Here is a 12,028-nt window from a genome sequence, read left to right on the forward strand (position 1 = left end):
GTGGGAAACTTCGAGGCCGCCCCTGGATTAAGTCCCCGCCTTTAAACTCAAATAAAAAGGAAACTTCAAAGGCCGTCGGCCGCCGGGGCTCCGCCCTCGCGCTCCCGGACGGCTTCACAAAGGATTTGCCGACGTTCGGGAATTCCGCCTCCAGTTCCTTTTATAGCGCCACTCGTGCGCTGGCTGCCTTCCAGGGCCCCGCCTATCCTCGTTACTTTGACAACACAAAGGACTTCACGGAACTCACAAGCTCCGCCCACCTCTCCAAATAAGGGCAGCCTCTCCATGTACGGCAAACAATCGGTTCGAGATTGCCCTTTTCTCTTCCTTATCCCGTTTATATGATCGGAGAGGAACTGCGCTTCAGGTTGGAAGCGGTGCGATCATGGCCGAGCGAGTCCAGCAGCCCCCAGCCAAGCGGCTCTGCTGCCGGCCCGGCTACAACCCGGCATGCAGGCAGGGGCAGCGGGCTGGAGGAGTCCCGTGCGGCGGCGCGGGGTCCGCTCCGGGAGGGTCCGGGAACGGGAAAACGCACAACCCCGAGTCGCTGCTCGACATCGCGGCGCGCAGAGTCGCGGAAAAGTGGCCGTTCCAGCGGGTGGAGGAGCGGTTCGAGAGGATCCCGGAGCCCGTCCAGCGGAGGATCGTTTACTGGTCATTCCCGAGAAGCGAGAAGGAGATCTGTATGTACTCTTCTTTCAACGCCGGGGGAGAGGAAAGTGGATCTAGCGGGGACAATAATGACGAGACCCAGCTGCCTTTTCTGCGGGGTGTCACTCTGCTGGAGGGTGGCTGGGTGGACAACGTATTGCAAGTCGGTGAGTGGACTAAAGCGTCACAATAATGCAGGAAAAACAGACTGTAAGAAAGAAAACATATCTCACTCGCCCTGTTCGCTTTTTCCCGTGGACCTTCCACGGGGTCTTGTGTTTCTTTTCCACAACCGTGCCTATTATAAACAATGCAGGGTATTTCCACACCAGTCTACCCTATAACTGTGTGAGAAAAGCCTATTTTCAGATAAGCCCGTAATTTTAGCCCACTTCTCCTTGTTTCTAACCACTGAGCTGTGCGCATTGAATGGCCCCCGAGCAATTCCAATTGGAAGCTCAGGACTTTGTTCCTATTTTTGTGTCTTTCCAGCTCTCCATGCCCCCACCAATGGGTACGCAGACAAAAGCCCCCTATATCTTTTCACCGCTGGCTAAATAGACGATATTTAGAAAGGCTGGGGAGGGACGGCGATTTAAAGCCACAGTGCTTCTATTTTGTTTGCCAAACATCTTTGTGAGACACACTGAAGATTTTTTTTTCACCCCCCCACCTCCCAGCTTCTCCAGCATTTATCTGAAGCCCAAGCTGCATGCACCTACACAGACAACGATATGTTGTTGTTGTTGTTTTTGTCTTCCAGCTGCATTATTTGTGGTACAGCTAGGAGTAAACAGAGGTGCTCCAGGCTCAGTAAACCCCCATCTGATTCCCTGCCCCTCTTGGCTAGCTGGCTTGTCTTTGCCAGAGCCCGAATATTTCACTAGATTCGTCAGTGCAATAGACTCAGCTGTCAATCTGACTCCCCACCCTTGGAAGCGGTTCAGGATTCTAATCCCATTACCCTCCCCAGTTCATCTGAATCTTAATGCATTCTGTAAACAAGATTTTATGCATGATCTTCCTCCCTCCTCGCCTCCCTCACCATCTCCATCTCTCTCTCTCTCCCCTTGTTCCCCCCTTCCCTTCCTATCTCACTTCTTGGCTTACTATCTCCCCCCCCTAAAGAATCTGTGGAGATGGCTTCAGCTCTTGTGGGCTCAGAGAATGTGCAGTGCACAATAGTAGCCATGGAGCAGACAGACAGGCAGGCAGCTCTCCCTCCTCTCTCTCCCTCTCTGCCTTCCTCTCGCTGGCCTGTTTACCAGATTCCCCAGCATTAGGCTCATTTATGTGCTCACTCTTTTTTTGGGGGCTTGAGGAAGCTGAACACTCAGCCCGGGGTGAAATAAAAAAGTATGAGGCATCACTAAGTAGATAAGTGTGCGCGCTTTGGGTTAAGTAGTCAGAAAGAGGGGAACGAGGTCATTTGCAACTAGAGATCCACCGAAGCGTCGTCCAGAGGTTGGAATCGGCCAAGTTTTCCCTGTTTGGCAAGTAAAACGTTGGGGGAAAAACAACAACAACAACATATTTCTGGTTTCTAATTAATGCATCAAAGCTAAGAATGCCCACCTATTTAAATGCATCAACCACATCTGTTTGTGGATGCACTTTTTTTTTTTTTAGTAAAATGAAACCTAGTAAAGACTGATGACGTGTTTTGATACATACACAGAGGGAGAGTTTTCTAATTCCTTCATTTTCTGTTGGTTTCAGAACTACCACCTCTACACATGACTTTAATCATGTGTTATAGTCTTCAGATAAGGAAGAAACAATTAAAATGGGAATAGATAAGTCAAAGAAAACCGTCCTCATCGGTCGAGCGTCGTCGTCTACCTATTGTTTTGCCACTTCTTTAGGATTCTGAATCTAAATGGGGAAAAAACAAAAAAAGAATCTCAACGGCTCGTTTTGGTAATTGTAAGTTAATAAAGCTTTTATTGTTGCATCTCATTGAGTTCTCAGTTTGGACATATTTTTCTTTCCTTGGAAGTTTTTCAGTTCAGAGCCAGTCCTGCCACCAGTATTTGTCACAAGAGAGGAAAAAACATTGGCGACACTCCGTTTGATCGTCCAGAGACTGGAATCAGCTTTTTTTTCTCCCCATATTTCAGCTTTAATTGGTGATTGGCAGATAAAATGCTAAAAAATCAGACTTTTTTCCCCCATGACTTTAAAGTCCATCACAACTAGAAACTCTCACTGTTTTTGGTTTATAAACTCATCAACCCGTAGCATTGGCGTTGACGCATTGTTTCTGAGGTCATTAAAAGCCGATAAAGGTTAGGGAGACGTGTGCTTTAAATCATGAACGATTATATTGTAATGCCTTAATTCAGTTTGATTCTAAACTACAATTAATAGAAATCTACCAATAATCAGGATCAGCAGGTCAGACCGAAGAGAACATCGGTATCGGCCAGGAGGAGCCGGGTCGGTGCAACTCTGTTTTCTGTGGCCGTCTGTGTGGTTCTCCTTTTTCTTTTTCTTTTTTTTTTTATATATATTTTTGGTGACTATGTGTAGGGGGTTTAAAAAAACACAGAAAGAGGTTGCGCACACACTCACACACACACGTGTTTGTCTTCATCTGTGCGGGCTGTCAGTCTCATCCCGCATGCTCACAGAGAGTGGAGAATGACAGGCGAGAACACAGCAGGGAGGAGGGCATGTTATGCTGATTGCGATTTTTGCCCCAGAATTTCTTACACTCTCTTTCTCTCTCTCTCTTTTTTTTTTTTTTACTAGCTGGGGAAAGATAAAGCCAAGGAAGAGCAAATGATAAATAAAAGATGCAATCTACTCCAGGGGACAGGGAGCCACTGGAGGATGAGGGCTTAAAAGCAGGACGAGCTTGGGAGGGTGGGGACTGGGGGCTTGGTGGGGATGTGTGTGTGTGTGCGTGTGTGTGCGTGTGTGGATGTCAGCCACATCACACACCACATGTATTGGCCCCATCAAACACATCCAGTGGGTCTGGCCTGTAAAAGAAGCATGGGCTGATTGCGAGGGTGTGTGCAGGCGAGCGTTGGTGCTTGCGTGGCTTTGTGCGGCTCCTCCTGTGTGTTTGTGCTGTCACTGGGATGGGGTTCAGCGCTGATGATGAAAGACAGTAGCGCAATAGAATAGACGAAGAGGTTATTGTGTACGGAGGTGGGAGGGGGGAACTAATATACTTGAATGGATCTGCTGTCGCCGTATTCCTCTTCTTCCTCTCCAGTCTCCTCCTCCTCTGCCTCCCTTTGCTCCCAAGTGAGCAGCTATAAAACTCTCCATATTTACTCCCCTAAGGCCAACTACCAGCCCCCAGTCTCCTGTGATTATTTATCTTTTTTCTCAACGACATTAATCACACGCTTTTTCTTTTTTTTTTTTCTCCCCTTTTCTTTTGCTCCATCTCTTTCCACGCATCAGTGCCGCGAAGAGAAGAGATTGGAGGGGGTAGCTTTTTTTTTTTTTTTTTTTTTTTTTAAGGAGAAGAGCAATAGATCGGGTGATATCAAGAAAAAGAGGGGAAGCCTAGAGGGAAAATGTGGGTGGAAAATGCAAAAGAGGAAAGAGAGGCATTGAAATGGTGATTGCAAGTGAAGGGGATGTATGAAAGTAAAGAATGAGGCTCAGAAATGGGGAGAGAGTGAGACAGATAGCTTGTTCTTTCTCCCATGCGAGCTCATCTGTTCCAATGCCAGCCTTCGGGATAAATATTCATATATGAATGCAAAGTGTTATCTAGCAATCCGCTGCTCCTCGTTTATAACGGGCTCATACAAGCCAGCTCCAGCCCGCACCTCCAACCCACTCCTCCGACTGTCAGATCACCGATGAATTTGTCACCTGGCGAGTGCAGAGTTGTGGAAGCTCAGCCTTAACGAGACCTGGTTCTAAAACAGATTTAACTCTTGTTCAAACATTCTGAGTTTCATCTGGAGCCTAAACAGAAAATAATTCCATGTTTATTCCTGTTTTCTTTCCCCTACAAATAGACATTGATCACTTACTAGCATGTTTAATACGTCATTGTGCTTTGACTGTAAAGCACTTTGGTCCACATTTGTTGTTTGTAAATGTACACACATAAAATTGACAGCTTGCATCTGAACGCTGGGCTTTCCCAGTTTATTTTTTCTGCTGAGCTTTCTCCTGTTCTCCTTCCTCACTGAAACTGTATTAATTTGGGCAGATTCTCAATAAAGCTGTTCCCATCCACATATTTTCATCATATAGTTGTCAGAAGGCATATTAAGTCTGAAATTATAGTATACGTTTGGCAGATCAGACTATTTGCAGCCTCCCGTAAAGCACTACAAGGTTGGTGCTCCTCTTAAATAGAGTCCTGATTGCATTTTAACAAGCTGACAAAAATGTTCACAGCAACATCCGAGGTATTCTTTCGGCCCTTACTTACCTGTGCGATTGTCAGAGAGAAAACTCAGAGGAATATGAATGCGTTAAAGTGCAGGTTTGTTCCTGTGCTAGCCTCTGCAAACTTACAGCTTGACTCACTCTCTGTCTCCCTGTCAGCAGCAGGCTCCCACACAGAACAATTACAAATACTGTGCAGACATAACTTGCAGTTTGGATGCTTCGGGCATGAGCCTTCTTTTATAGGGAGAAAGGTATGCATTACACCCATGATTATCGAACTCTGGTACAAGTCCCTCTGGAGGTACTTGGGTTGTCTTTAGCTATAATCAGGAGAAATTTAGATAAATCAAACCTAATTAAAAGCCAAAAAGACGAGTTGTGCAGCACATTCACCTTTTCTTCAAAGAGAAGCTGCTCAGAGAGCTGCAGGGGACAATATTTCCTGATCTCTCAGTATAAACTGAAAGGAGATAAAAGTGAACAAGGAGCAAGTGATGGTGACAACTTATTTACGTCACAAATGTCACCATACCCAACATACCTAGTATGTTCTAGTTGGAAACCACAGCTAAGCTACTTTTAGCAACACTTATCTATAATAACATGTATATGTATGAAGTTCAATAGTATTGGGCGTTTATCGTCATTGTGAGAAGTTTAAATAAATGTCTGAAAACCCCCAAAACTGACGGTGTTGTCGGTATTATTACTTCTGCTGTTGATTCCACGAAAGCGTAAATAAATATCATTACTTTGAAAAACAAAAAAATATGATGGAATAGGTGTTGTATCCAGTTTACTGATTAAGTGAATCACACTTCTTTGGCTAGTTATCTAGTTATCTGCTCACACAGCAGTTGCGAGTTGTACTTTTGCAGCAGTGTTACATCAGTAGGAGTTATGAACAGGGATGCTTTACTGCCATGCCTTGCCATGTCTTTCTTGTTATTTTGCGACATGAAACATTTTCAAAAAGCCAAAGTGGTATATCTTCTAAGCGAGGAAAAAGTTTAGTATTCTTCTTTCACCCAGCTGACCGGCAGCGCACAGCAACGGGTGAGGGAGGGGCAGTGATCCATTACTCTCAGCTCCACGCAACTAGAGAAAATGGTCACTCCTGCACTTTCTCTTGCACGATGTCGTGTAAACCTTTGAACATTTTTGAGTCTGCAACTTTAAAACTTTTTCATGTACTTTAATACCAGTGACGCACATCGTGCCTGGACCTACCAAGCCACCTTGCAGGAGGAATTGTCATGAGGTGATCAGAAACATGCTGCCGTTTCTCGCTGTGTTTCACCTTCTTTGAACTTATCAGTCAGTCTGTTCACGGTGGCAGCCGAGCATCAATCCACTGTTAAAGCAAAACTTCAAGACCTGCCTGTTCTGTTCTGATCGCAGCATCTGTTCTCCTCTTCCTTTGTGCAGTTTAGAGTCAGTGGCTCATCATGATTGAAAAGAAAGGCTAGCATTACGGAGTCCCATCCTCTAATTATAGAATTCTAATCCTATGGCTCTAGCATGGCATGACAAAGCATGTTTGCACTTCATTACCTTCCTTCCTGTTTCAGCCCTCCAGTCAGGGTCAAGTTCATCTCCTCTTGTCTCATTTATTCAGAACATAGACAGCCCCGCTCCTCCTCCTTTTGACCCTTCATCTTCATATCCCTAACCCCCTCCCACCTTCTTTGTTCTAAGAGGTTAAAAAAACCAAAACATAATGCCAAGCATCTCACACACACACACACACACACACACACACACACACACACACCCTTACTATCCTGTTACGGTAAGCCCCATGTCCCCAAGGAGTGACATACTGATGCCTGGCATATGTCGCTCTCTGCTATATCATTAGCATAGGCTACATGCTACAGCCTATTTATCCAGTTTTCCCCGTTAAGCTAATTTTTCACATGAGGCTGCATGTCATTTTTATCACACCGCTGCCCCAAATCAGAGTGATGAGGTGGACACTTTGAGGCTGCTTTAAATTCAAGTAGAACGGAGAGCAGAGTCGCATATCCTGTCGACTATTTTTGGTGTGTTTTCCACGGTGGTGTTGCTGGAAAAGATAGCCTGTAATAATTTGCTTCTCCCCTGCCTAAAATATCGCTGGATGTCCATGGCGGTCATGCCTGTTTGAGTGTGAATGTCATCCTCCTCTGCTCCACCTATTTCAGAGACAAATTGGTGTGTGTGTGTGTTGTGTGTGAGCAGATCTGTCTTTTGCGTCTGCATGCTCATAACTCAGGTTAATTTGTTCACGCTCTGGAGAATCTTAATTAGGTTTCAGCGTCATCTACTCCAGTTCACCCCCTTTTCATCATGATGTCAACGGGATTGTGAAATAACAAGCACAAGGATGCTTCTTTTTTTTTTTTTTCCAGACAGTTTGTTTTTAAAGTCGATCATCACGTAGACTTCTCTTTGGTTGGATCTCATTTCTTAGGGTTGTCCTCACCTAAGCCCTTCTCCTCCACTTATCCCACGGCATTTAATTCAGGTAATAAATATAAAGTGCTCCACCTAGAAAAGGCACTGCCCTTAAAGACCCTGGTACATTATTTGATCTCTCTGATTACTGTGTACGTGCGGTAGATATGTTATATAAACATGGCACAAACCTGCATGAGGTTCTCATCATATGATACCCTTAGGTAAAAATACCACAATTTCACTCTCTGGCAGTTTTATGGTATTTAATTGCTTCTAATTAAAACCAGAAAGCAGCTATTTTTTTCCTACTGGTGCAAAAGTTGCATAACTTATGTTTTGCAGGCAATACTTACTTATTACATTTATTTATCATTATTTTGATTGCTGAGTAGAATATTGTGTATTTTTTGTTGTTTGGCTTGAGTAAACGGCCTGATATTAGGTAGTTGTTTTATTGGGCTGTCTGGTTGGGGAGCCATCTTTAACAACCTACTGTAGCTTAGACAGTGTTATTGTAATCAGAGTGATGGGTTGTGCTCCTTTTGCTTATTGAACATGACCAGTCATGTTGTTCTTGATAAAAAAACAAAAGAGTATAATTTGAAAAGGTGTTGTACCACTGCTTTGTATCTTGCCATGTTCCGTGAGCTTAAGGAAATGAAAGGGACTTTATGGAACTTCAAGCCCTGTCAACTTTTGTCATGTGACAGAAAAGTTTATGTTGCCTTTGCTATGCTGTCAGTTACTTATTGTAGTTTTTTCCTTCCTAAAATTTCTATTTCAATTTCAATGTTCTGTGAGTGTTCACAATTAGTTGGTTAACTATTAGCTGAGCTAATCAGAAAGTAGGTCATGCCGTCAGTAACACAGTCGTAATAAAATTAATACCATAACGTAATTTAGCATTAAAATGCAAGTCAGTTGCACAATAGGGCTGTGCATTGAAAATGTTTTGTAGCCTTCTTTCAGCTAGCTGAATGGCAGGGTGCATCAACAAGTTGACACCAATAATCAGGCGTGGCCTACCGACAAGATATTTGAGACCGAGAAATACGGTTTTATTTTTATTTATTTATTTTTTTCAGTTTGATTGTTTTTAAGAAGAACTGAAATGATAATCATGGCTGTTATGACAATAAAATATTTTATACTAAGGTATAGTCAGTTTGTTTTTTTGTGTGTTTTTGCTGATTAACAGTAAATAACTGTGACTCCAAATAAGTTATTTTGTTACCTAAAAGTTAATTGAGAAAATATTCATATTTGAAAGGATTTTTGTGAGTACAGCTCTTCTGAAAATCCTTGTTTAGGGCCAACAAAGATATTTCCCTCTACCCTCCCTCTTTGCAGAAACAATTGCAACAGTATGCCCCTTAGAAATGTAGGGTTGAGGACTAAGAATGAAGGACAATGGGTGAAACGGGATTCAACATAAAACTCTTATTCATCTCGAAGGAAAGCTGTGAGAACGCATGCCAGCTTTGGCATTCAGCATTCTTCTGAAGATATATGACAGTTTCTGACATTGTAATACAGCATGAAGAAAGACAACAAAACAAAGGAGTGGTAAAGAACACTCTGCGCAAACTAGTTGGTTATTGTTTGTCTGAAAAAGCTCTAAGCCAAATGCCAACGAGAAATTTGGCTTCCAAAGTTAAAGCAACATCGAGCTCTTTTGTGAAAGAACACACTCAATTTCCGTAGCAAGGCTTTCAAAGGGCTTCTTGAGGACCCACATTGACTTCTGAAGCATTTTGCTCACAAAGGTGCAGAATTTGAGATCCAAAACTTGAATCTTGCATGAACATGTCTTCTACACAACACGGGCAGGCTCTACAAAAATTTTTTTTTTTTTTTTTGGTGTGTGAGGGCTTATTCTCCCTGTTTGTGTGTGGGCTGTTTCTTTGTAAGTGGGTGGATCTGGTTTTGTTTTGCTGTTGGACTGGAGCAGTTCCTTTATCTTTTTACAATGCCCATTGAGAATGAGCCCACATGCCTACCACTGACAACAAGGATACAGAATGCTTTAAAACATGCTGTTGTCATGTGGGAAACCATATTTTTCAGGGACAAAACTTGTGACTTTGGAGCTAAAGAAATACTGGCATGCTATGACGTATGGTTTGGAAAAATATTGACAACCCTAATTGGATCTCAAATATCCTATAGTCATGAGAACAGATATAACCTTTGGACACAAGTCCACGGTGAGCCTGTGGACATAGCAATTTGGTCCAGGATCTGGCGCCTCTGGTCTTCCCTTAGGCATGTGACTAACCCTGAGCTTGTATCATCATGGAAACATGGCTTAGCCCAGAGCAACGATAAACATCTGGCCATCCAATAGCAAGGGGCAGCAAATAAATGCAAGCAAAGGTTCTTTAGAGAAAATGTCCTCGCTGTCTGGCTGTGTGTATCTTAGTGGACGGGAGAAACAGATTCCAGGCCTTTGTCCCCTTGGGTTGGCTGAATGGAAAGACGAGGGGATACCTTTCAGCTGTTGTGTAATGGAAACACATTAGCCCAGCCTGGCTTTGTGTCGGCCTGTCGGATCCTGCACATGTGGCTGTGTAAATGTTAAACAAAGTATGTCCTGTGTATGCTATCTGTATTTAGTTCTAGATTAACATAATTATTGTTTAGAAAACATTGCTTTGCACAAATATCTTATATGTAAGAAAGTATTTAATTCATTCAAAAGGAAATTAAATATTTCCATTCCAAAAAGAAAGGCATTTATAAAAATGTATAAACATGTTTATACATTTATAAACATACATATAAATGTATGTTTATAGATGTATAAACATACATTTATAAAGCTAAAAATGTATGTTTAAAATGTTGTTCTGTTGCATAAAATCAGTTTGGCTGTCCTTCTTAACTTTTCTTAACATTAAGCAGTTTTTTTATGACAATGCCACATTGCATATATTGAGGATCAATTATCCAGAACATACTAAGCTTTCTCTGCTTTGTCCCCACATCCAACAACTTCAAAATTCAGACGCTAGAGAAACTGCCTCATGATCAAGAGACTTTCAACTCGGTGAACCCTAACTGTGGACTCACTTGTCAGAAACTCTGGATTAGCTATTTTCAGTATCAGCGAGGAACGTCATACGTAAATTGGTAAACACTGATCTGTAATAAGTAGCCTGTAGTTCACAATTTAAAAAAAGGAAGACAAAAATATTGTGACTAATATATTATGTTGTATTTCTAAATAACTAATCAGAATGCACGGAAATTGGTTTAGGCAGCTGTGATAAACTGGTGATCTGTCCAGGAAATCTGTCTCCGTGGCCTCTCTCTCTCAATGATGGATGGATAGATGACTAAAGCTTCACAAAAAGCAGAGATTAGAAACTGGCTAGAAATGTTTGGTCGGTGCACCTCAGAATCGCCTCTGGATATATCCTTCCTATATGACAAAAATGTATTCTTCTGTAGAGTGCCTTATTCACTGTTCTACAATCTTTTCCTCCTGTTTTTAATTTCAGCAATGCTCTACCCAAGACATACATTTAGACAGCCCTGGCACCCTCCACAGGGACCAACGTCTGGTTCCCTTATTTTCCCAGCCCGTCTACCTGACTGGAGCCAACCTCTGTCCCAGCACTATTCCTGGTCCCAGACATAGTCGTTGCCTCCCTTCCCCTCTTAAATCATCACTCTGAAGACCAAGCCTATCTTCCTTGAATCTGCCACACTGCAGGGCTTTTGCAACCAATGCTTAAGGACCTCTCCAAACACGCACTACAAGAGTTGCATGCATTAGGCCCTATTTAACTAAACCAGCTAAAGTAATAAAATTCCAGCCTGATCTCCGTAATGTCTGCCCACGTCCCCTACCCCAATCCAGCCTGGCTTGTCTCCTGTCCCAGACTGTGGCTGCTGGGTGTGCGTCAGCACAGCTCTTCGGCTGGCTGAGTCTGTCTAGGAATCCAGTCCTGCTTCCACAGAGCTGCTGCCCCTCTAGTCTCCGCCAGGCATTGATGCACAGGGTACAGAGGATAGAAAGGCTACTAAATTCACAATGACAAGGGCCCTATTAAAAGACGTTTTTTCTATTTCATTTAATGACTTTTATTACTAGCCGCCCCTCTCTCTTCGATTTGGCAATAATAACAACAGGGGAATGCAGCTCTCAGCATTCTCCTATCTGATTGTGCCGTTTGCTTTTATTTTATTTTAATGAATTCCTCTTTGCACCAATGGGATGCTGAAATAAGCACAAACGCCCAATACTGTATTCACAGCAGCGGAGGATTCTTGCATTTTTAAAAACTTTATATGTATGCACACGATGACAGTATAAGTCAAACAGTAAACACCTCATATTCTTTAACCGTTACCAATGAACATCCTCTCTACTTGGTTTAGCTATTTTACCTGAGGAGGCAAAAAACCTTCAGAAAACCCCCCAAAGGTTATAAATATTGCTTGAAATTTTACCCATATTTTTAAATTACATCCCAATCTCTTTGCTTTTCTTGTTTGTAGGTGAACCATTTTGTGCACATTTACTTGACAGTTGCATGTGACTTTATTTTTTGTACAT

General features: G+C 42.8%; 1 protein-coding gene across 3 annotated transcripts in view; it reads left to right on the top strand.

Annotated features, from left to right (window-relative positions):
• Positions 1-325: 325 nt before the first annotated feature.
• LOC103470165 (zinc finger SWIM domain-containing protein 6) overlaps positions 326-12,028 on the top strand; it is a 66,031-nt gene continuing 54,328 nt past the window's right edge. For all 3 annotated transcript variants that reach the window (XM_008418368.3, XM_008418370.3, XM_008418369.3), the window contains exon 1: positions 326-818. In XM_008418368.3, the coding sequence (XP_008416590.1) occupies positions 386-818 (433 nt within the window). In that variant the 5' untranslated portion in view covers positions 326-385. The remainder of the gene's footprint in view (positions 819-12,028) is intronic.

Source organism: Poecilia reticulata, chromosome 9 (assembly GCF_904066995.2).
Source record: "Poecilia reticulata chromosome 9, P_reticulata-male-v2, whole genome shotgun sequence".
Taxonomy (NCBI): domain Eukaryota; kingdom Metazoa; phylum Chordata; class Actinopteri; order Cyprinodontiformes; family Poeciliidae; genus Poecilia; species Poecilia reticulata.